Source organism: Leucoraja erinacea, chromosome 9 (assembly GCF_028641065.1).
Source record: "Leucoraja erinacea ecotype New England chromosome 9, Leri_hhj_1, whole genome shotgun sequence".
Taxonomy (NCBI): Eukaryota; Metazoa; Chordata; class Chondrichthyes; order Rajiformes; family Rajidae; genus Leucoraja; species Leucoraja erinaceus.
In genome coordinates, this window is record NC_073385.1 from 24,604,899 (window position 1) to 24,630,242 (window position 25,344).

The 25,344-nt window shown below is 40.2% G+C and overlaps 2 protein-coding genes across 12 annotated transcripts in view; one reads left to right on the forward strand and one right to left on the reverse strand.

The window, feature by feature from the left end:
* Positions 1 to 1,138, reverse strand: part of mis18bp1 (MIS18 binding protein 1) — a 58,973-nt gene extending 57,835 nt beyond the window's left edge. The window contains exon 1 of one of the 2 annotated variants that reach the window (XM_055640373.1): positions 1,022 to 1,138. In XM_055640373.1, coding sequence (XP_055496348.1) covers positions 1,022 to 1,049 — 28 coding nt within the window. In that variant the 5' untranslated portion in view covers positions 1,050 to 1,138. The remainder of the gene's footprint in view (positions 1 to 1,021) is intronic. The other variant, XM_055640374.1, reaches the window with a different exon arrangement.
* Positions 1 to 25,344, forward strand: part of im:7136021 (uncharacterized) — a 168,711-nt gene that overhangs the window by 67,146 nt on the left and 76,221 nt on the right. For 5 of the 10 annotated variants that reach the window (XM_055640378.1, XM_055640380.1, XM_055640381.1 and 2 more), the window contains 4 exons: positions 4,010 to 5,008; positions 5,834 to 6,049; positions 9,272 to 9,491; positions 11,328 to 13,687. In XM_055640378.1, coding sequence (XP_055496353.1) covers positions 4,327 to 5,008; positions 5,834 to 6,049; positions 9,272 to 9,491; positions 11,328 to 11,538 — 1,329 coding nt within the window. In that variant the 5' untranslated portion in view covers positions 4,010 to 4,326 and the 3' untranslated portion in view covers positions 11,539 to 13,687. Of the gene's footprint in view, positions 1 to 1,085; positions 1,282 to 1,669; positions 1,818 to 4,009; positions 5,009 to 5,833; positions 6,050 to 9,271; positions 9,492 to 11,327; positions 13,688 to 25,344 lie in introns of those variants that run through there. The other 5 variants (XM_055640377.1, XM_055640376.1, XM_055640379.1 and 2 more) reach the window with 5 other exon arrangements.

Here is a 25,344-nt window from a genome sequence, read left to right on the forward strand (position 1 = left end):
TTAAGTATAGACAAAATACTGGGGCTCTCATTTAAAGGGAGAACATGTCAAGAGTCCCTTTTCCGAAATTCCATTGAGAATCTAAAATCGAGTAAATTAGATGGCGATGAGAGATAACGTTCTGGTTAAAAAAATTATGTTTGTTTATATATAGATTCCCCAACCAACAAAATAATTTACTATTTTAAAAGTTGATGTTCAATTCATCAGTAACCAGTGTATTTGAAGGGCTAGTTTATATCTCTTTTTCCTAGTTTTTTATCTGGTTCACCTAATTGTTGGTATACAAAGAATACAATTTCAGTTTGTTTACTGGAGAGGCCATGGGAATAACCGAATAGGAGCCGAATCAGACCTTTGTATTAAAGGACGGGACAATTCCGAAGTTGTCTAAAGCCGTCAAGTAACCCACCGACTTAGTGTCATGGGGAGGGGAGTCTCCTGATGCCGGACCGGGGCACAAAAAGCTTGTGGACGGGCAAGCAAAACTGATGATGCAGACTTTACTCCAGCTATCTCCCCAACATGCTGACACAAAAATGCTGGAATAACTCAGCGGGTCAGACAACATCTCTGAAGAAAATGGTGATATTTTGGGTCGGGAATCTTCTTCGGTCTGACTGTAGTGGGGAGAGTGGGGAAAAGAAGGTAAGCGAAGGGAAAACAAATTGGACAGAGTTTGCGGACGGGCAAGCGGTTCAGGTCGACTGATAATCCAGCGACGGTAACTTAATGTGGAGGAAGGAACTGCAGATGCTGGTCTACACCGAAGATAGACACAAAATGCTGGAGTAACTCCGCGGGACAGGCAGGCGGCATCTCTGGAGAGAAGGAATGGGTGACGATTCGGGTCGAGACTGAGAGTCAGGGAGAGGGAGACACTAGAGATATGGTGTGAGAGCAAGTAATGAAAGTGAGCGAGCCGTGGGTTAAAACCTGTCACGAGCCCATTGTCTCTGCGTGTCGTGCGGTGCGATGCGATGGGAACCGCGCCCGGGAACTCACGCACTCACTCACTCACCCGCAGCTCGCGCCGCCCGCGCCGCCATTTCAAACACGCCGCCAGCCGTTAATTTCGAATTCGGCGTCTCGCCGCTGATTGGTCCTCGTACATGACGCCATCTTCCTGCGACTTGAAGGAAGGTTTTGTTGCTCTCTTCACTCGACTCGATGGTCTGGAAAGATGCGATGATCTTTGATGGTCTGTGCCACGCTATAAGATCTTTGGTCTGTGCCTCTCTTTAAAACACAATACCCACTTTACGAGAATTGTTTTGGAAGGTGATGGAAGCAGACACGATAGTGGGGGTTTAAGGGACATTTAGACAGGCATTGTTTAAGAAGGAACTGCAGATGCTGGAGAATCGAAGGTTACACAAAAAAGCTGGAGAAACTCAGCGGGTGCAGCAGCATCTATGGAGCGAAGGAAATAGGCAACGTTGAAGGGTTTCGGCCCGAAACGTTGCCTATTTCCTTCGCTCCATAGATGCTGCTGCACCCGCTGAGTTTCTCCAGCTTTTTTTTGTGTACCTTTAGACAGGCATGTTGCACTGTTATTGTTTGTTTTTAATGTGTGTGTATAAAGACTGGATAGACTCGGCTTGTACTCGCTAGAATTTAGAAGATTGAGGGGATCTTATAGAAACTTACAAAATTCTTAAGGGGTTGGACAGGCTGGAAGATTGTTCCCGATGTTGGGGAAGTCCGGAACAAAGGGTCACAGTTTAAGGATAAGGAGGAAGTCTTTTAGGAACGAGATGAGAAAAACATTTTTCACACAGAGAGTGGTAAATCTCTGGAATTCTCTGCCACAAAAGGTAGTCGAGGCCAGTTCATTGGTTATATTTAAGAGGGAATTAGATGTGGCCCTTGTGGCTAAGAGGATCAGGGGGTATGGAGATAAGGCAGGTAAGGGATACTGAGTTGGATGATCAGCCATGATCATATTGAATGGTGGTGCAGGCTTGAAGGGCCGAATGGCCTACTCCTGCACCTATTTTCAACGTTTCTCTCTCTATAAACTCTCTCTATATATATATATATATATATATACACACACACACATTTATATGTGTAGGAAGGAACTGCGAGTTTAAACTGAACTGAAAAGTGAGCAGGCAGTGAAGAAAGCTAATGGCAGGTTGGCCTTGCGAGAGGATTTAGGTTTAACAGGAAGGAGGTCCTACTGCAGTTGTACAGGGCCATGGTGAGACTGCACCTGGAGTATTGTGTGCAATATTGATCTACTAATTTGAGAAAGGACATTATTGCTGTTGAGGGAGTGCAGCGTAGGTTCACCAGGTTAAAACCCGGGGTGGTTTGACTGGCATGATGAAAGAATGGGTCGACTGGGCTTGTATTCACTGGAATTCAGAAGGATGATTGGGAATCGTAGAAACACATACAATTCTTAAAGGATTGGACAGGCTAGACGCAGGAAAAATTTTCCCGATGTTGGGGGAGTCCAGAACCAGGGGTTACAGTTTAAGAAAAAAGGGTAGGCCATTTAGGACTGAGATGAGGAAACATATTTTCACCCAAAGAGTTGTGAATCTGTGGAATTCTCTTCCTCAGAAGGCAGTGGAGGCTAATTCATTGGTGTTTTCAAGAGATAGTTATTAGATTTAGGGCTAAAGGAATCAAGGGATATGGGGAAAAAGCAGGAAAGGGGTACTGATTTTAGATGATCAGCCATGATCATATTGAATGGCGTTAGCTCGAAGGGCTGAATGACCTACTCCTGCACCTATTTTTCTATGTTTCTGCGATAGACACAAAAAGCTGGAGTAACTCAGCGTGTCAGACAGCATCTCTGGAGAAAAGGAATAGGTGATGCTTTCTTCAGACAGAAAATCGGGGGGGAGGGAAACGAGAGAGATTTGTTTGTTCTATATCTCTTGTTTCCCTTTCCCCTGACACAATGTGAAGAAGGGTCTCAACCTGAACGTTACCCATTTCTTTTCTCTAGAGATGCTGTCTGTCCTGAGTTACTCCAGCTCGTTGTATACTTTTATATGTCGCTCCTCTCTCTTTTTTTATATATATGTCTATATACACACACTAAACTTTTTTTCTCATCTATTATATTGTTTACAGAGTACTATGTTTACATATTCTGTTGTGTTGCTGCAAGTAAGAATTTCATTGATCTATCTGGGATGTATGACATTTGCCACTCTTGACTTGACTCGTGGCATTTTGGTTATACAAGGATTGAATGGATATGGATAATGTGCAGGAATATGTGCTTAGTTTAATACATTTGGCATCATGTTCTGCACATATATTAAGGCCAATGGGACTGTACCTGTGCTGTCCTGTTCTCTGTTGATGGTTAGAAATACTGGCATTGTCATGGACCCCCAGGTTCCGGGACAGCTACTTACCAACAGGCTATTGAACTTTACAAAATCCAACAGATGGACACAAAATACTGCAGTAACTAAGCAAATTACTCCAGCATTTTGTGACTATCCATAGCCTTATGAAATGGACAATTACAAAATTAGCAATGATTGACAAAATAACTTTGCTGTCATCAATGGCTGTCCCCTGATCTCCAGTCTTTATGTCTTTCTTAAGTGACTTATTGTTAGATTTTAACCCTCTCCCAACAACTTGAATTAGCTAAACTGGCCTGTTTTCTCTTTCTCACCCTTTTCTTGGATATCAGTTATATGTGGTCCTTCCCAGTCTGTAGGGGATTTTGAAAGATATTTTGGAATGTATATATTATCTCTGTAGCTAAGCCTTTTAAAATCAGAGGATGTAAACCATAAGGTTCGAGATCATATGTCAATCTTTCTAATTTGTCCTGTGCTATTTTATTACTGATACTAGTTTCTTTAAGTTTCACATTCTCCCTAGGCACCTCATAGCTCATAGCTGGCTTGTAAAACATTTAATTTAATTTGTATAATAAGAAAAAAGGATGGGTTATTTGAGGTGCTTTGGAATGACAAAGCTTGGACTTGCAATTCTAGTGAATTATTTACTTTTCTTTCAACAGTGGGTCAATACTCAAGAAACGGGACGCTCTTCATTTTGATGGAAGTCATAATTAGAGTGTTCATCTTTTGTCACTCAAGCGCACCTCCAAGAAGTGTTCCAAGACAAGCAAATGAACTTGAATATGAAAAATAGCATGTAATTGGCAAATAAATTTTGTTGACAGAAATCCCTGGAAAAGAACATTTTATTTCCTTCTAAATAGAATCGTAAATATAAACTGAAATTAATATAGCCAATAATACACTGAAGCGTTAAAGTTAAACATTGAAATATAGACGCAGTGGGTGTCTTGCACCTCGTTTCTCAAAGACAATTATGGCAAAAATAGGTCAACAATGGTTAAATCTACCTCAGGATATATTGTTGGAAGTATTTCGGTATCTTTCATTTGAGGAAAAGGCTAATGTTCGTGCAACTTGCAAGTATTTCCATCAATTGATTGACCATCCTACTCTGTGGCTGAACAAGACGGTTGTCCTAAAACGTTTACAAAGCTGTAACTCCTGTTTTTGGACAACACTCAGAAAAAGGAGAATAAGATGTCTGGTGATTAAGGAAGCAACATCAAAGCAATTGCAGAAGATGGTTAATTTAATTCCTAACTTGACATCTGTTTCTATGAATGTGAAAATGAACATAGAAAGACTGCGTACCCTGAGACCACTGGCAAACTTGCAAAACCTGCAGCTGAGTAACAGTTCATTAGTGCTAGACCAAGAGTTGCTGAGCGAAGTGGTTACCTTCAAACAATTGACAACATTGGTTTTATGTTCTTCGTTATTTGGCCGTAGCAGTTCGCTGTGCCTCCTTGCAGATTTAAAAAAGTTGCAATCTTTGACACTTCATATAAGGCAGAAGAACCCTCCTTTGTTATCATTTCAGTATATTTTGTTCCGGTTGCCAAAACTGAGAGAACTGTCATTGAGTTCTGTGGACACTTGGGAGAATTTATCACTGTGTTTTACAGCACCAGAAATTCGGACTTCTAAACAGCCAGGTATGAAAAAGATCATGGATAAAGAATTATTGTATGAGATGTAAAAACATCCTATATGTTTGATCTATCTGGCATGCCCTCCGTAGCTATAAGAAGCTATGCACTTTACATGTAGCACCTTGTATCTATAGAGGAAATGCTAGATAGATTCATTGAGAACATTACCCAAGGATATGGAAAAATCCAGATTTACTTTCCCAATTGGTCAGTGAGAGTGCACAATGCAGCACTCTCACTTTAATTAAAAAAAAAAAATAAAAAAAAATAGATCAATTGGGGGAAAAATAAATCTGGAAAATATTTCTCCACATCCTTGGGTGATCTTCTAAACAAGGGGAAAAAATGGGTTTGAATAATGAGAATGCTTTTTTTTTCATTTATAGTACAGAAGCAAAAGGATTGTATTTGTAGATGAAGTTAGCTAAAGAGGGAATGCATTGCTTTTTAAGACTGGAAAATATATGGACCAGTTTGTTGGCAAGTGCTGGGAAAAGAAAGGTAATCAGTTCAAGCAGTTACTTATCAACAGATTGTATTTCGAGTCCATAGTAGCTAGCCATTGGGATATTGTGTATTGTGGCACTAGATGGATCAAAGATGTTCTGGCGTCTTGACCTTGGAGTGGTTAATGTAATAAAATATTCGAAGGCTTTTAACGTTTGAAGAATTTTACACTGAGTGAGACCTGAATAGACGTGCGTGTGCGTGCGTCCTTTCTCTGGCTTCATACTCGCTCTAACCAGTCACATTTAACAAACTAAGATTCTATTAAACTGTTTAAATAATGTGTCACCATAACCAAAAGTGAAACATTTGTTCTTCCAGATGGTTTTGAGCCACCCTGCATTTCACAGCTTCAGTTAGAGAGGCTGACTCTTCTCAATAGCACAAATGGTCCACTGTCTAGAAAAGCGCTCAACCAACTTCGGAATGTCCGTAGCCTTTCTGTGAGTCTTACCAGGCCCTGCGTTTTATTGAACACCAATTTTGTGCATAGCATGCTGGACAACCTGCCAAATATTACTGAATTAGAACTGTCCTGTAAGTAGACTGTTGCAAATGATTTGTCTCGTGAGACTCAAACTCTTAATTTTGGCCTCTTCAGCAGTATTTACATTAATTATTTCAATGTCTGCTGCCTTGCCTTCAGGTATTAAAATGCTCAGCTTTCTAATTACTTTTCAGAGGCTCTCTGCCTGGTTTCCTTTGTAAAAATCAGCCGCTTATTTAGCTGAATCAATTTATCCTTAAATGAATTGATATGACATTTTTTAGTGTTGCTTCCATGAAGGATCTTTGTGTGTTTTGTACAATTAAGTCACTATATAAAATGCAATTTATTCACTGTGATTCTAATTGTAGCTCACTGGAGTCTACAGAATTCAAATAAAAATAGAAAATGTTCGAAATAGTGAGCAGGTCAGGCAGTACCTGTGGGATGAGAAACGGAGTTGATGTTTCGGAGCTCAGACAAAGGGTCTTCGACCTTAAACATTATCTCTGTTTCTCTTCTCCCAGCTGTGGCCTAACCTGCTGAGTATTTCCAGGATTTTTGTTTTTATTTTAGATTTCAATCATCTGCCAGTTTTTTTAATTTCCATTGACAAAGCTGCTAGACTAATGTGAATAAAGTAAACCCTTATTATAACTGACCTTGGTAGGGCGGGTGGAGGGGTAATAGTGTCCGTTATTGCCCATCGTCTGCTATAACTAGGTATGATATTATCATTGGAGCGAAGGAAATAGGCAATTTTTGGGTTGAGACCCTTCTTCAGAGAAATGTGAGTGTGGGCGGGGTGGGAAGATTCCAAATCCGACCTTTCTGTCCTGGGCCTCCTCCATGGCCAGAGTGAGGACCACTATAAATTGGAGGAGCATATTTCGCTTGGGCAGTTTGCACCCCAGCGGTATGAACATTGACTTCTCTAATTTCAGGTAGTCCCTGCTTTCTCCGCCCCTTCTTAGCTCTCTCCGCCCACTTTCTCCGCCTCCTCCTTCTTCCCGCTCCCCCACCCTCACATCAGTCTGAATGTATGAAACAGGAATAGGCTAGGATAGACGGGCAAATTATACTTAAAGGGTTGACGGTGGAGATGCAATGGCAAAGGTTTAAAGACCGCATGGATGATTCATGCCTGTCTGGCGAAAATTAAAACGGAGAATGCGGCTTATCCGTGGCTAACGAGGGAAACCAAGAATAGTGTTAAATCCAAGGAAGAGGCATATAAGTTGGCCAGAGGAAGCAGCAAACCAGAGCACTGGGAGAAATTTAGAACTCAACAGAGGAGGACGAGGAGGTTAATTAAGAGGGGGGGGGGGGGGGGGAGCATGAAAGAAAGCTTTGGGGAATGTAAAAACTGACTCCAAAAGCTTCTTTAGATGGGTAAAAAGAGAAAGATTAGTGAAGACAAATGTAGGTCCCTTACAGTCAGAGACAAGTAAATTTATAATGGGAAACAAGGAAATAGCAGAACAGTTAAATGAGTGCTTTGTTTGTGTCTTCCTTAGTGAAGACAAAACCAATCTCCTAGAATACTAGGGGACCGAGGATCTCGTGGAAGAGATGAACTGAAGGGAATCTACATTGGTCAGGTAATTGTGTTAGGTAAACTGTTGGGACTGAAGGCAGATAAACCCACAGGCCCTGATGGTCTGCATCCCAGAATGCTCAAGGAGGTGACCCTAGAAATCGTGGATGCATTGGTGATCATTTTCCAATGCTCTCTCAGCTCTGGATAAGTTCCTGTGAACTGGAGGGTAGCCAATGTAACTCCACTTTTCAAGGAAGGAGGGAGAGAGAAAACAGGGAATTATCGACCAGTTAAACTTGCGTCGGTAGTGGGGAAGATGCTTGAGTCAATTATTAAGGCTGTTATAGCAGCACATTTGGAAAGTAGTGACAGGATCAGTCAAAGTCAGCATGGATTTATGAAGGGGAAATCATGTTTGACTAATTTTCTGGAATTTTTTGAACATGTAACAAGTAGAATGGATAAGGGAGCGCCAGTGGATGTGGTGTATCTCGACTTTCAAAAAGACTTTGACAAGGTCCCATAAAACTGCACTAAACCTAACACTCCCATAGCTATCTAAAATACAAACCCACTGACTCCCATAAGTAGATACAAACCCACTGACTGGTTGCTATCTAGATACAAACGCACTCTCCCATAGCTATCGAAACTACACTTCTTCCCACCCTGCTTCCTTTAAAGACTCTATCCCCTACTACCAATTCCTCTGTCTATGCCGCATCTGCACCCAGGATGAGGTTTTCAATACCAGGGCATCAGAGATGTCCTCATTCTTTAGGAAACGGGGTCCCCATCTTCCATTATAGATGAGGCTCTCATTTGGGTCTCCTCGACAGTCTTTCCAGATGAGGCAGAGGTTCACTTGCACCTCTTCCAACCTCATCTACTGTAACCACTGTTCCAGGTGTCAACTCCTGTACATCAGCAAGACCAAGCGCAGGCTCGGCGATCGTTTCACTGAACACCTCAGCTCAGTCCACCTTAACCTATCATGATCTCCCGGTTGCTCAGCACTTTAACTCCCTCTCCCATTCCCAATCTGACCTTTCTGTCCTGTGCCTCCTCCATTGTCAGAGTAAGGTCCAGCATAAATTGGAGGAACAGCACCTCATATTTTGCTTGGGTAGCTTACATCCCAGCAATATGAACATTGACTTCACTAACTTCAAATTGCCCTTGCTTTCCCTCTCTCTCTCGCTCTCTCTCCCCCCACCCCTTCCCAGTTCTGCCACCAGTCTTACTGATCCGACTACATTCCATCTCTGTCCCACCCACTCCTCTGACATCAGTCTGAAGAAGGGTCTCAACCCGAAACATCACTAAGTCCTTCTCTCCAGAGATACTCCCTGCCCTACTGAGTTACTCCATCATTTTGTATCTACCTGCACTTAATCTAAATAATGTTCTCAACTTCTGGTGTTATGCTTGAAGCCAAAAAAATGTTGGTATTGTCAAGTGGTATGACCTTTATAATAGGTTAACTTTCTGAGTGGGATCTTCATTTTTTAAAAAAGAACCGCGGTGGAATATTAAGATGCCGCGTGCCAATGTTTTACTAAATAATCATATTTAAGAGTGTTAAAATAACAAAAGTATTCAGCAAATTATTATTTCCTTGGCTCTTGATGTTTCAACTTTTTATAAAATTTTGAAAGAGATGTGCAATTGTGAAGGAAATTTTTTATCAAATGCATTCTTCTGTACTTAATTTCTGTGTTAAATTTACCAGGGAATGGACCACTTGCTGAATTTGTGAAAGTTTTACCTTTGGAGCTCACAAAAATTGATTTGATAAATGCAAGACTTTCGAATGTCGATGTCCAGCTTCTCTCTGATTCTTCAGGAAAAAGCCTTAAACATCTAAGCTTGGTCCTATGCAATGGTATTACTGAAACAATGTTAAAGCAACTGCCCAAGCAGTTTCCTTTCTTGCAGACCCTAGACCTAAGGTAAATCATAATATTTCTGTATTCATTGATGCAACATTCAGTTTTGTTTAATTTGTTTTTGAGAGTATTGTGGCAAAGCCAGCATTCATTGCCTATGCCTGTGCCCATGAGGTGGTGATGGTGAGATGCCACATTGAATTACTGCAATTCTTCTGATGAAGGTACTCTCGTGCTGTTGTTGGTTGAGGTGTTCCAAGATTTAGATCCAGTAATATTGAGGAATCATCCATATATTTCCAAGTCAGGTTGGTGCACTCCATAGGTACATGGTTATAAATGTTATGTGTATCTATAAGACTGGTGGCTGATTCGCAGTTTTGCCACCCTATAGCTTGGGGGCATGGAGGCTAGTTTTGATGCCCAACTATGCTGAAGCTAACTCCCAAAGATAAATGTTTGTACCTATAATTATGGTTTGTATGACTGGGTGCTACATCAGCATGTTGTTTTGATCCACTGAACCATGGATAAAATTCTGGTTTGAGTAATTTTTAAATGAGGATGATTTTGTTAACTCAAAGTATCTCCAATTGCAGTAGATTGTATGGTCCGTTTATCCAGTTTAATTTCTGAAAATTGTGCATAATTGGTATAAACAGCACTAGGTTTCCTGGCTTTGCTGCTTATTCTCTTGTGTTACTAAATGCATAGTCAGCAGTTAAATAGACACAACTGCTATTTAGCTGGTTTTAAACAAAGGACAGTACAGTATTGATTCTGAGTGAATAAGGTAATGGGGAAGCTACGGAAAAAAACTGCAATTGTCAAGCTGATGGTTTTTAGCTTAAATATATGCTGACCAAAATAACATCAGTAACCTCAGTCTTCAAAATTATTTGAAGCCAATGAACTGGATGTCTTCAATTGCTCCACCTACCCGTTTACTTGTGTGGAGATTAGTTTTAAATTAATCAGCAGCAAATTTGTTACGATCCTTGGGAGGCATTTAAGCAAACTTGCTGAGTCTTTCTCTACATTTTAAATATTGTATTAATTAAATATTAATATCAACACAGTATTGTAATTAATTATTTATTTACATTGTTTGGTTATATTCTTATTTATTACACAAATTGTAGCAAAATAAAATACATGCGATCACCTGATGATGGAAACAAACCTTTCACCTTTTATTCACCTTTTTATCCTGCTTTCTGTTCTTTGTATTTCAATCATTTTTTGTCCATGGTATCTTAATGTTCTTGGCGTGATAAGTCTAGCACAGGTTTGTTAGATTATAAAAGAAGGGGGTGGGAGGGATTGGGCAGCGATCTATACATAGAGCTGTTCCAAGGGGCTACAACGTGATCCGCAACAACAGCCATGTCACTGGAATGTGTGGTGGGTGAAGATGGGCTCTGGTGTACTTTGTGTGTGGGGAGTCGGGTTGGAAGTCGGGGCTCTAAACGGCCGAGGAGACGGTGGGAGCCAGGGGTTGACAGCTCATTCCATTCACATTCAGTTTATGTTTTATATTTGTTTTATTTATGTCTCTGACACTACATGGTGCCTTAGACACGAGAGGGGTGCCATTAACAGGACAGGTGGTGTATTATCGTTTCATTATTGCATGATCTCTGTTGGTCAAGAAAACAAATAATCAAGAGTGAAACTGGAACCGTGGTGCTGGAAAATCGGTGTTCCACCTGTATGTAAACTGTCAGGAATTGATGCTCCTTACAATGATCATAGAACGGGATTTGTCATGTTTATTAGTTTACTCTTGGTTTTAAGCAGTTGTTTAACAATCTGAATGAATGTTAACTTTTTAACTTTTTACTATTTCACCAAATTCACATTACACAATATTATTTTAACCTTCCCAATTTATTACAGTGGTTATAGATTGTTGAATCAAGAAATTTTGTTTGGCTTGGTAGAGATGCCATTTCTCAAGGAAATCGTAATTTCGAACAATCCACATCTAACGGGCACAGTGATGAAGCAATTTCGGACTTTAACTGACAACAGAGTACACGTGACTCAGAAGAGCAAAAGAAATTACAATGGATGTGATTGCATATTTTATTCACAGTTATTGAGTTGAATGAGAATATTTTTGGATGATGAAAACATAAGCTTGATTGAGCGCTGATTATAAATGCTGCATAGAATAAGCAAGATGTGACTGGTTTGACAACTTCTGGGTGCAATTGAGGCAGAGGCCCAACATTCACAGAATTTCAAATGGGGAAAATGCCAATTGAAGCAGAAGCATAGAGTTCTCTAATATTTGAATTATTATAAAACTTATCTGTTATCTGGTATGCTAAATTAGGTGCACACTTACATTTTATGTGCTTAAAAAATATAGATCTCTTTCTGATATACAGCCCCAAGCGTATTTTAGGATCATTTGTTTCTCATAAGAAATGCAAGTTTCAGATTTTTACAATGATTTTCATGTTTATGATTGCTCTTAAAGAAAAGGTGTCATTGGAATGTGTGGTGGGTATGACTCTCATAGTCATAGAGTGTGGAAACGGGCCCTTCAGCCCAACTCGCCCACACCGACCAACAATGTCCCAGTTACACTAATCCCACGCCTGCGCTTGGTCCATATTCCTCCAAACTTGTCCTATCCATGTTCCTGTCTAACTGTTTCTTGAATGATGGGTTAGTCCCAGCCTCAACTACCTCCTCTGGCAGCTTGTTCCATACGCCCACCACCGTTTGTGTGAAAAAGTACCCCTCGGATTCCTATTAAATCTTTTCCCCTTCACCATGAACCTATGTCCTCTGGTCCTCGATTCCCCTACTCTGGGCAAAAGACTACCTGATCTATTCCTCTAATGATCAAAGTAATGATTTGGGAAGATGTAAATACAAATTCAGAACTTCAATGGAACAAGTTAAGATTCAAATGGATTTCATCATGTCTATTGAAAGTGAAGTCCCACATCACAATTAGCGTCCAGCTCCAATAAAGGATATTTTAATGTTAATGTTTGCAATGTGCTTTGAAAATCTAATTTGAAAAGCAATGTATTGAGAGGGCAATGAAATAGTTTTACGGGGAAGTCTATAAATGATAGATTACCATCAGCACTTCTGCAGCAAAAGAGGGTCAAACGCCCCTGACCATTGTTTATGTATAGCGTTCCTGTGTTTGACATAAACTGTATTGCTAACATTTTGTAGAGAATATTTGTAAAGATATTGGAAAAATCCCTGAAAATAGCATATTTGTTACAAGAATAGCTGAGGTATTTTCTATGTACCACAAAGAACACAATGAGAGACCATATCGATTTTATTAAATAGTGTTTTTAATAAAATCCTGAATTGTTTATTAGAATTCACACTTGTGCTGCATCTATTATTTCTTTACCTTACATTAAAATAATGGATAGATGGAGGATTAAATATAGTTTGAGCTGTATTGATGACTTATGGAATGCCTTAATGTTTCCCTGAACATAATTGGCCAGTAGCCATTTGAATGGAGCAGGTAATTTCATTCAGTGGTCCATGTAAATACATTTTAATATTGTGACATGGGTATTCTGCAGATATATCTGCAGGGAGTTTCAGGATACAAACTTGTACAGTAGTACTTTTTGGTTTTGGAGTTCTTAATGTCTCCATTCAATGTTTGTAAAAGCATAGTTCAGAGGATGTACATATGAATGAAGGTTGGTCTGTTAAGTTTATTGAGGCTGTTGGTCATATAGTAGTGCATTTCATAGGTTGAGGGCCAGGAATAAAATAACTGACATAATAAATCCATTTTTTCTTCTCCTGTTGCTTCTATTATTTGAGTGGATACTTTCAAAGCCAATAAGAATACATTTGTAAATTTAGACAATGAAAAATGTCCTGCGTTGTTAAATTTACCACACAAATCAAAGTTTTTATTCACCCCCAACTAATGTTAACTTAAAAATGGGTATTCATTAAAAAATGTATCTTTAAAATTGTCAAGTCTACTACAATCTGTGGCATTTAACAACTGTCTTGAATTGGTTTAAAGTAAATAATTTTACAAAAAATAATCTGAATTCATGCTGTTTTCTGTGTATATACCATTCATCCACAAGAGGGCAGGCATATCACTCTGTATAATCTGACACTGGCTTAATATTTTTTTGCAAAGTGACTTCTCCTTTGATATTGAGATTCAGAAATTGGTGATTAGATTGTATCTATGAATTGAACCATAAAACTATGCTGGGCCATTGTCACTCTGGGTCCTTTCCATCAAAGGTGCTCCTTCCATCTAGGTGCATTGCAGCAATCTGATTCTCAACTCTTAGTCCTTGCAGTATTTGTCAAAGACATTTGAGACCTACCTGCAGTGAACCAGGAATGGAGGTGATCTTGCCATGTGCAGAGAGGCAGTCTTCATGAACTTGCCAAGTACGGAGAAGTAGTATCTGGAAGGAATACTTGTAATAAATGCTTAGCTGTTACTCTTTCCTTGAAGTCGGTGCCCTTGAACCCATTCATGGCAACGTGTCTCATCTGGATTCACTACTACATCTGAACAAGAAAGCAAAGAAAGCCATAACTCAAATGAAAAATGACAAGGCTTCAAGAGCGGATGGTATTCCGCCTATGGTTCTAAAAAGCAAATGCGAAGAACTGAGGTGTAAGTGATATTCCCTGGAATTTAAACCGCTTGAAATTAATAGCAGGCCTTTAGCTCCATTACATACTAACCCATCAAATGGGGTTTCAACCCACCAAATTGCCATTTTACCAAACCCAGGCTGCTTCTGAAGAATAGGTATTAGAAGCTCCTTTCACCGATCAAGCTCATGATTTGAGGTGTAAACACAATATCAGAACTTTAACAGAGCAAGTTAAGATTTCAATGGATTTCATCATGTCAATTGAAAGTGAAGTCTTGCATCATAATCAGATTTAAACTCCAATAAAGGATATTTTAATGTTAATTTTTTTAATGTGTTTTTAAAATTAATTTGAGAAGCAGTGTATTGAGAGGACAGTGAAATAGTTTGCAGGGAAGTCTCTTAATGATAAATTACTACTAGAACTTGTGCAGCAAGGGCATGAAGTCAAGTCAAGTTTATTCATCACATACACATACGAGATGTGAAATGAAATGAAAAGTGGCAATGCTCGTGGACTTTGTGCAAAAAGACAAACAAACAAACAACCAAACAAACTACAAACAGAATGTAACAGAATCACATATTTTTTTCATATTAAATATTGTGGGCGGAAGGAAAAAGGGAAAAAAAACAGCCATTTAAAAAAAAAGCAGTAGAGAGGTACAGTAAAGTTAGTCCCTGGTGAGATAGGAGTTTACAGTCCTAATGGCCTCTGGGAAGAAGCTTCTTCTCAACCTCTCCGTTCTCACCGCATGGCAACGGAGGTGTTTGCCTGACCGTAGCAGTTGGAACAGTCTGTTGCAGGGGTGGAAGGGGTCTCCCATGATTTTATTGGTTCTGGAGTTGCACCTCCTGATGTATAGTTCCTGCAGGGGGGGCGAGTGACGTTCCCATAGTGCGTTCGGCCGAACGCACTACTCTCTGCAGAGCCTTCTTGTCCTGGGCAGAGCAATTCCCAAACCAGATTGTAATATTTCCGGACAAGATGCTTTCCACAGCTGCTGAGTGGAAGCACTGGAGGATCCTCGGAGACACTCTGAATTTCCTCAATTGCCAGAGGTGGTAAAGGCGCTGCCTTGCCTTACTCACGAGTGCTGCGGCGTGTGATGTCCATGTCATATCCTCAGAGATGTGGACTCCCAGGTATTTAAAACAGCTCACCCTATCCACAGTATTCCCATTTATCCTCAATGGTGTGTACGTCCTCGGATGATGTGCCCTCCTAAAGTCCACGATCAGCTCCTTAGTTTTTTTGATGTTCAAGAGGCGGCTGTTGTCCTGACACCAGAGTGCCAGATCAGCCACCTCCTCCCGGTAGGCCTTCTCATCGTCTGAGATCAGGCCCACCACCACAGTGTCATCAGCAAACTTGATTATTGAGTTGGAGCTGAACTTAGCCACACAGTCATGTGTGTACAGGGAGTACGATAAGGGGCTGAGGACGCTATCCTGGGGCGATCCTGTGCTCAGGGTGAGGGACTTCGATGTATTCCCTCCCATCTTGACTACCTGGGGCCTGGCGGTGAGAAAGACCAGGGCCCAGGCACACAGGGGGGTGTTGAGCCCTAATTCCAGTAGCTTCTCGGCCAGTCTGGTGGGGACTATCGTGTTGAAGGCTGAACTGAAGTCTATGAACAGCATCCTCACGTAGCCCTCTTTCTGGCTGTCAAGATGAGAGAGAGCGGTGTGCAAAACCTGGGAGACAGCATCGTCCGTGGATCTGTTCGGACGGTATGCAAATTGTATTGGGTCCATGTTGCGAGGGAGTAAGGCGCAGATGTGTTTCTTCACCAGCCTCAAAGCATTTCATGACTACCGACTACTGCTATTCCACCATCAAAGATGCTTATTGTTCCATCCCTCACCCACACTTTGGAAAATTATACCACCAGGCTGTGCTCCTCTTTCTAGATAGCTGCTGGAGATCACAGTGAGGATCAAAGGTCTTTTATTATCACAGAGTTGGTCGGGGAGGGGGGGGGCAGAGGATTGATTTTGCAAGTGCTTGTCAGCAGTAGACAGGCAGTGCCCAAGGACTCCGCAATAGAGCTGAACGCATACAGCACATTTGTTACTGACTTCAAAAGGAAATGAGTGCAGAATTGTGTTCCCACCAAGATCATGCCAGTTTTCCATACCAAAAGCCTTGAATGAAACAGGGTGTCGATAATCTACAGAGGACCAGGTCTGAAATCCAGGTCTCAGGCATGCAAGTCTGGTGATACAGAATATAAGAATTCCAGGAACAACCCCAAGAAGGCCATCAAGAATGTGAATAAACCCCTTTGTAGATGATCAGATGGGCATTTGGCAGGTATGGATGGGCTTGTGTGTCATTACATCCACAAGGGGAAGCCAAATAGCTCAAATGACAGCAATGCATCCCTCCCAGAGAGATGAATGCTTTCTATGCTTGGCTTGAAAGGGAGAATATTGATGTATCATCTATGGCTCTCACAGCCCCCAACAACACTGTAATCTCAGTGATGAGACCAATGTCAGAAGATCCTTCCAAAGGGTGAACCTCGGAATGTATCTGGCACTGATGGTGTACCTGGCTGCATTCTTGGCTGTGAGTTGATCTCGGACCAACTGTGGGAGATTTTTGCGGACATCTTTAACATCTCATTACTAAAATCCAAGGTCATCCCCCTGCTTGAAAAGGACATCCATAATATAATTGTCCAAGAAGTGCAAGTGACATGCGTCAATGAGTACCGACCAGTGGCACTCACATCCATTGTGATGAAGTGCTTCAAGAGGTTTGTTATGAAGCAGATCAACGTCTGCCTTGTAAGGACCTGGAGCCATTACAAATTGCCTACTGCCACAACAGATCAAATGCTGATGCAGTCTTAATGGCTCTCCACTCATCCACTTGGACAATAAGAACATGTACATCAGGCTGCTGTTGACTACAGCTCGGCAACATCATGGTCTCTGAACATCATTATACTCAAGGAATTGTGTGTCTGCTCATCCTTATGCTATTGGATCCTTCACTTTCTCTTCAGCAAATCTCAATCAATACAAATTGACAAACTGAGAGGCAGATACACTCCAGTGCCATCTTTAAATTTGCCGGTGATACCACTGTTAAATAACAGGTAACATTGAATCAGAGTAGAGAAGGGAGATTAATAATCTGATTGAATGGTGCCAGACGACAATCTTGCTCTCAATATTAGCAAGACCCCGAGGTTGATTGTTGACTTCAGGAAAGGAAAACCATGGATCCATGAATCTATGTCATGGATGGATTGGCAGAGGAGAGAGCCAACAGCTTAAAGTGCCTAGGTGTGCGTATCTCTGAAGATCTATCCTGGGCCCAGTACATTGATGCAATCACATAGAAAGCTCATCACATCTCTATTTCCTTAGAAGATTGAGGAGATTCAGTATGTAGCTGAATACTTTGATATGTGTATGGTAGATAGAGTACTCACTGGTTGCATCGTGGCTTTCTTAGTTTGGTTACTCGAACACCCAGGAATTATACTTGAATGCCCAGGAATGAAGAAGGCTGCGGAAAGTGGGCAAAATGGTTGCTGCAGCAGTAGAATTGCTGCTTTACAGCGCATACAATGCCAGAGATCTGGGTTAGATCCCGACTACGGGTGCTGTCTGTACAGAGTTCGTACGTTCTCCCCGTGAGCTGCATGGGTTTTATCCGAGATCTTTGGTTTCCTCCCACATTCCAAAGACGTACAGGTTTGTAGGTTAATTGGCTTGGCATAAATTGTAAATTGTCCCTAGTGTGTATAGAGTCGTGTTAATGTGCGGGGATTGCTGGTTGGTTCGGACTCGGTGGGCTGAAGGGCCTGTTTCCGCGCTGTATCTCTAAACTAAACATTATCCAGTCCATCACAGGTAGTGACTTCTCCCGCCATTGAAGGGATTTGCAGGAAACGTTGCCTCAAAAACACAGTTAATATTATCAAAGACGCACACCATCCTGGTCATTCTCTCATATCGCTGCTACCAGTGGGTAACAGGTACAGAAGCCTGAGAACCATGATTTCCAGGTACAAGAACAGCTTCTTCCCAGCAGTCATCAGGTTCTTGAACCACGCTGCACAACTCCAACCAAAACCCTACCTCAGCAACGATCTAGCATGGACTTTGTTTTGGTTGTACTACATACTGCAGTTTTTCACTATTACGATATGGTTACCTTGTATTACTGATTATTAATTTATTGTATTATTGATTATTGTATATTTATTTGTTGTTTTAATGGGCCTTTAAAGCTGCCCCAAGTAAGAAATCTATTTTTCCATTCTGATGCATCTTGACTCTTGACTACTCTTGGAGTAGAATATAGAAGGATAACAGCTATTTAGATTAGTTTCAAGACAGGGAGTGTCTGCCTATGAACACATGCATGTAGATCAAAAAAGACCAGCTTATCGACTTTTGATGATTGTGCAGCTCTCTCTATGAAATATCTAAGATTCAGAAAGCGATGGACAGTATAGAGATAATAAGAGGCAGTGTCCTCTATCTGGAAAATCTAAAACTGGGGACATTTTCTTCATATAAGATGTTGGGCGAAGGAGTCTAAACTGAGGCTGGAGGTTACAAGCTTGTGGATGAAAGAGTAATATGGCCTATGCTGCTTCTGCTATTTAATCCAGAATGAGCTTGTTCATGCACAGATATATTAAAATCATTTTTTTTTCACTCTCGCTTTTAGTGCCAGTTATTCAATACCGAGTGTATGTCACTCTTTGACTTTATGAAATAGAACTAGGGAAATAGTCCACAAGATTTTTTTAAATTTTCTTTATTGATCTGTCTGTTGTCAGATGAATATATGACAAACAGAAACATGCCAAAGTGACCAGTTTGGGAGATAATGTATTGGATTAAATTCTGCGACTGTATTGACTATTGCATCTCATCACTCCCACATTGCAAGTACAGAGGAATTTTTGGGATGTTTAACGTTTATCGGTACAAATGATATTTAATTGTTCGATAAAATTGATTCTATACCCAAAATAGAACAATGTGGCCAACTCTAATGGCAACACTGTATCTACATTTATTGCATATTGGAATAAATTGATAATTTATCCAGTGAGAGAAAGCTAAAGAAACTTTCAAGATTAATACGCAGCATTAAATGGATGGCATAGTTAACTTTTTTTAAACTTTTCTTTCAAGGCTGGTTATCAGCTCTGTAGGATAATTGATGAGAGGTCATGTGGGGCAGTTTCTTCTGTAAGCGAACTGCTCAGATGATGCATGAATGGCACAAAACTAGATGAATTATAGTCTGTTCACAAGTAAAAAGAGCTCAAGGTTATTTTTTTGGGTGATGCGAAATGTTGCAATAATTCCCAGATGGACTAAACATCCTGAAGAAGCCACTGCAATTTTCTTGTCATTCCATGGAATGAGAGCAACTCTTTGCATACTCGTGACACGCTTGATTATTTTGTTTTTTCTATCAATTACAATTTATGCTTTACCATACATTGTGCAGGAAAGCTACTTCATAAAAAGGTATTGCGGCTGATGTCAAGGGTAGTTCTCCAACTCAGAAACTTTTGCATGTCTTTTCATTCACTGGAAAGTTGGAATATGCATGTGATCAAGTAAATGGAGCAGAATAGAAAATATCTTTTTTGGGAATAGTACAGAAGAAAGTTAATTGTTTCTTGGGGAAAATTACCTGAAGAATTAAGGATGTGGAAATAATTAAAAAAGTGTTATTTTTATTCCGAAACCATATTTCCCACGAATTTGGGGCAGAAATGAGAACTTCGAAGATTAAGTGCTCCGTTATAGCCTTATTAAAGCCAAAAGTCAGCATATGCATTCTCTATAGACTCTTGTGGAGAAATGTGTTTTTATTCCCATCTATTGATTACACTCTGGATGCACTTTTATGAAATAGAACTGAGGAACAGAAGGAGCAGATGGGAGGGCAGTCACTTGGAAGTTCTCGAAATTCAGTCCAAATTGTTGGCTGTTCAGTCCATGGAGCCTGCGTTTTATATCAGTCCTTTGCAGAGGTCCCTGTGAACAATAATTAAGGATGTGAAACATGAATTGTGTTTGTTTATGGTTTAATGACACTGCATGTTGGTTCTGTAGCTCAGGTAACAACGGCATGTGGAAATACTGAAGGAATAAGCAATTATTCCCAGAAGAATAGAAATATTTTAATCAATTCTTTTGGAACAATATTATGATAAATTCCGACATAAGTTGGAAAGATTCCATTCACATCAATAAGATACTCCAGGGATTTCTGTCAACTTTTGCAAATTGATTTTTAAGAAATATAATAGCAAGGAAACAATGAAACCTCCAGCATATTCAGGTATTCAGCTTTCAGTCAATAATCCTACTAATGAAAACCAGCGATGTTTATACATTCCCCTGGAGATGGACTAACCCTGTAGCATCCAGAAACGCAACTAAAACAGATGCATCATTAGTTTAACAGTTCTTGTATGTGTTTGTCTCAGAGTGAACACTGTTGTAGTTGATGTTCAGGTCAATATGATAATACTGTAGAATGAAAAATCAGCATCCTACAGTGCCCAGAATTTAAGATATTTGACCTCCTAGTTTCTTATTGATTTTTTATGGCATATAGTTGTAAGAGATAGGCCGAGGATAATAAAAATCTGACCAATTCATCTCTATCTTTTTTAGTCCTTTGCATTGATTAATTGTATAAATCAGAATACTTAATCAGATCATGTAGACACACTTGCAAGATCCTAATAATGAATATAACCTGGGTTACCGTGTAAAGTAAAAGGTTACATTGTGTAATTGAGCCATAGTCACTCTAAACCACTCCATTATAAAAGTAAAATGACCCGGTTATTTTATGTTGTGAACCATCGCTTACAGTGATGCCACATCCTTGGTAGTGAAGGCTGAGCTGAAGTCATGCTATCTTAAGGAAGTGCTGAGTACATAGTAAAACAAATAAACCAATGAGAGATCTGTGACTGAAGTTATAAAATAAGGGGAAAGGAATGTATGTGTGCAGGCAGGAGCCAAGACAAGTGGCAATATCCCAGTACCAAAGTGTGAACCAGAAATAACTTTGATTGCACATAAAGCCTCCTGAACTTGGAGAACAGAGAGGCTGTGATATAATTAATGATTCATACAAGGGTTTGCCAGCCCATAAAACGACATATGAAGACAAAGGCAGTTTTGGTATTGTATTGGTTTACTATTGTCACATGTAGTCAAATCTAGTCAAATCTTCCTGGAGGTGAGTATGATCAAGCCATACATAAGTATAAGTATAGATGTGGCCCTTGTGGCTAAATGAATCAGGGGGTATGGAGAGAAGGCAGGTACAGGATACTGAGTTGGATGATCAGCCATGATCATATTGAATGGCGGTGCAGGCTCGAAGGGCCGAATGGCCTACTCCTGCACCTATTTTCTATGTTTCCTTGTTTCTATAACAGGTAATGCAAAGAGCAAAATACCAGAGTGCAGAACATGCAGAACATGGTGTTACAGCATTACAGCATTTCAGTTGCAGGGGAAATTGTGCCGGCAAAAGAAAAGTGCAAGCGTACAATGAGGTAGGATGGGAGAATAGGACTGCACCCTAGATTATGGGAGGGTCTCACAGTTGCATGATAGTGGCAGGGAAGAGTGGTTCCTGAATCTAATGTAATGTACTTTCAAACGTTTGTATCTTCTGCCTAACGGGAGATGGAAGAAGATGGAATGACCGGACGTGAAAATGGTCTGGAGGTGGTTGTATTTACAAGGCAGCATGGTGTGGATGAAGTCAATGGTGGAGAGACTCTGAGTGGTGGACTGAGCTACATTCACAATCTGCAATATTTTGCAGTCTGAGGTAGAGCTGAGGTCAAACGGAGCTGAGATGCACCCCAATAGGATACTTCTATCTTGCATTTGTAGAAGTTGGTAAGAATTATTGGAGACACACCAAACTTCCTTAGTCTTCTGAGGAAGTAAAGGCATTGATGTGCTTTCTTGACCATATCTTCAATGTGGTTGGTCCAGAACAAATTGATGGTGATATTTACACCGAGGAACTCCTTAACCATCTCCACTTCAGCACCATTGATGTTTAATAGGGCATATGCACCACCTTGTTTGCTGAAGTTAACAACTAACTCCTTCATCTTGCTGACATTGAGGGAGAGATTCTTGTCTTGACACATTTTACTGAAGTCTCTATCTCCTTCCTACATTCAGATTCATCCTTGTTCGAGATCCAGCCGACTGCAATAGTGTCATCTATATACTTGCAATCAAGCAGTATTTTTACTTGTACATTAAATATGATTAGAATTATCCAGAAACCAATCTTAATTACTTTAAGTAATTTGTTTGGTATTGGACAGAGTAAAAGTTAGAGTGTTGGGTGTTAATTAACTGTCATGTCTTTAAGAGTTTAGGAAAGAACTCCAGATGCTGGTTTAAATTGAAGATAGACACAAAATGCTGGAGTAACTCAGCGGGCAGACAGCATCTCTGGAGAGAAGGAATGGGTGACGTATCAGGTCGAGACTCTTCTTCAGACATATCTTTAAGAGTGTTGGGCACTGGAACAACAGATCACAGCAAAATCTCTTTGATCTTGTGATGTTTATCTACATAAAAACGTTTCTTATCTACCAGGATGACAATGGGCAGTGTAAACTTAAATTGATATCCAAAATAGGCACATCCTGTCAGGAAATACAATTAAGAAACGGTAATTGATGTGAGAAGGGTCTGAATGAATGTCCATTACAATAATATCCGAGTCATTAATTATACTGTTAAGGTTCATTTTTACTTCAAACAGATAACAACACAATAATTAGTAATAAAACATTAAAATCTTTATTTCGCCCAGGCGGGTGTGGCAGTAAACTCTTACATATGTAAAATACAGACTATAGAGTCACTCTATCCCCCCACAAAGAGGTAATGTTCAATCACATATATCTATACCCCAATAATCAGCAATTCAGCAATTCTTTACCTTACAGAGTATTGTACAGCATCTTGCCTGTTAGGATTGACAGGTTCTTCCGATAGAGGAAAGGTTAGCCCATATATGGTTATGCTGAAGAAGCTATTTTTTTGCAGATTCAAGCACTTGTTTTTTTTACCTTGTTGACGCACATTACAATCTTGTAGAGTAAAGGGTAAGAGCCAAGTGTCTGAACATTCTTTTGATTGTTTATATCATAGCGAAAAACATTTAGTGTATTTGTGCTGTTATCTCGCTAGTGTTATGGAAGAAGGGCAAAAACATTTCTGTTATGATGCTGTAGCCTTGCTAGTGTAATAGGAGAAAGGTGAAAGCTTTTCTGTTATAATGCTGTAGCCTTGTTAGTGTAATAAGAGAAAGGTTAAGCATCCATTTTATTACTTATAAATCTACAGCTGAATCCATTTTGTAACTTTTAAATCTTTAAACTTTCTCAATATTGTACAGGATACAACTGGGAAGGAATGATTCTGATCAGTTTCCAAATCATGTGATATCAAGTCTTTTATAATCTCTTTAATAGAATACTTGTCTTACAGAATATAAGGGATGGTCCAATGCAACATCCTCATTTCACTTCATTTTTTTAACTTACCAAGTTATGGAAAAATGTGTACAAGTAGTTAGAGCATAGATCATCCATGATCTCATTAAATAACATGCTGTACTTGAGGAACTCAATAGCCAGCTCCAGTTCCTAGGTTTATGTTTCTTTTATTCAAATTCAAGATACCATACAGTCAGTTAGCTGGCCCTATGAAGGTTCTGCCCTGGTTTGATTTCCCTAAATGCAACACACTTATCTGCATTAATCTTTGTTAGCTGTTCCTCAGCCCACTTACCCAACTGATATCCTGCTGATAACCATCTGTACTACACTATCTACGATATTGCACACTTTAGTGTGATCTACGAACCTAATAATAATGCCCTGTACATTTTCATCCAAGTCGTTGATATAACCAATCAGCAATGGGCCCAGACTGATAGTCAAGGCACACCACTTGTTTCAGGCATAAATATACCCACCACTACCGTCTGCTTCCTTCATTGAAGCTAATTATGTATGCAGTTAGCTAGCTCTCCCTGGATCTCAAGCAACATAACCTTCCAGAGCAACCTATCATGTGGAAGCCTATCAAGAATCTTGCTGAAATCCATATAGACAATGTCTATGGCCTTGCCCTCGTCAACCTTTTTGGTTACCTCTTCAGAAAAACTCAATCAAATTTGTAAGACACGATCACCATGGCTATCCCATACCATACAAAACCATGGCTATTCCTAATCAGCCTCTATCTATTGAAATGCATATATCTCTTGGGGTCAAGATACAAGATACATTTATTTGTCACATGTGCCAGATGGCACAGTGAAATGTGATCACCATGCAGCCATACACTAAAATAAAGAACACAGCACACGATAGATTTAAACATAAAACATCCCCACACAGCAGAATCAAAAGTTTCCCACTGTGAGGGAAGGCACCAAAGTCAGTCTCTTCCTCGATGTTCAACCGTGGTTGAGGCCTCCGGAGCCCTCCGCAGTTGCCGCTACGGGCAGAATCCACTCCAGTAACTTACTGGCCAAAATGTTAGGTTCACTGCTCCATCATTCCCAGGCTGTTCCTTCCAGCCCTTCTTAAATAGAGGCACAACATTAGGCACTCTCCAATCATCCTGCTCCTCAACCATGGCTAACAATAATTCATATCATGATGTGCGGAACGGTGGAGCACGGAGGAGTTGCTGCCTTACGGTGCCAGAGACCTGGGTGCTGTCTCTATGGAGTTTGTACGTTCTCCCCATGAACTGTGTGGGTTTTCTCCAGGAGCTCCAGTTTCCTCCCACACACCAAAGACGTACAGGTTTGTTGGCTAATTGGCTTGGTAAAATTGTAAATTGTCCCTAAATTGTAGGATAGTTTTTATGTGCAGGGATTGCTGTTTGGAGTGGACTTAGTGGGCCGAAGGGCCTGTTTCTGTGCTGTATCTCTAAACTAAAATAAATATACCTGAGCCAGTCCTTCTGCAATTACTTCTCTAGCTTCCCAGTGTCCTCGGGTATATCTGATCAGGACCTGGAGATTTAACTACTTTATGTAATAAACAAAAATCAATAAATGAATCACTGTAATTTATTTGTCTGTGCAATGTTGTGCAGAGAGCAGAGCTGTGCAAATACCTAGCTGGCCAGACTGCACGAATGGAAAAAGAAAAACTGAATTAAAATAAAAGGCGGATGACAGGCAAAAATAGTCAGTTCTGAGA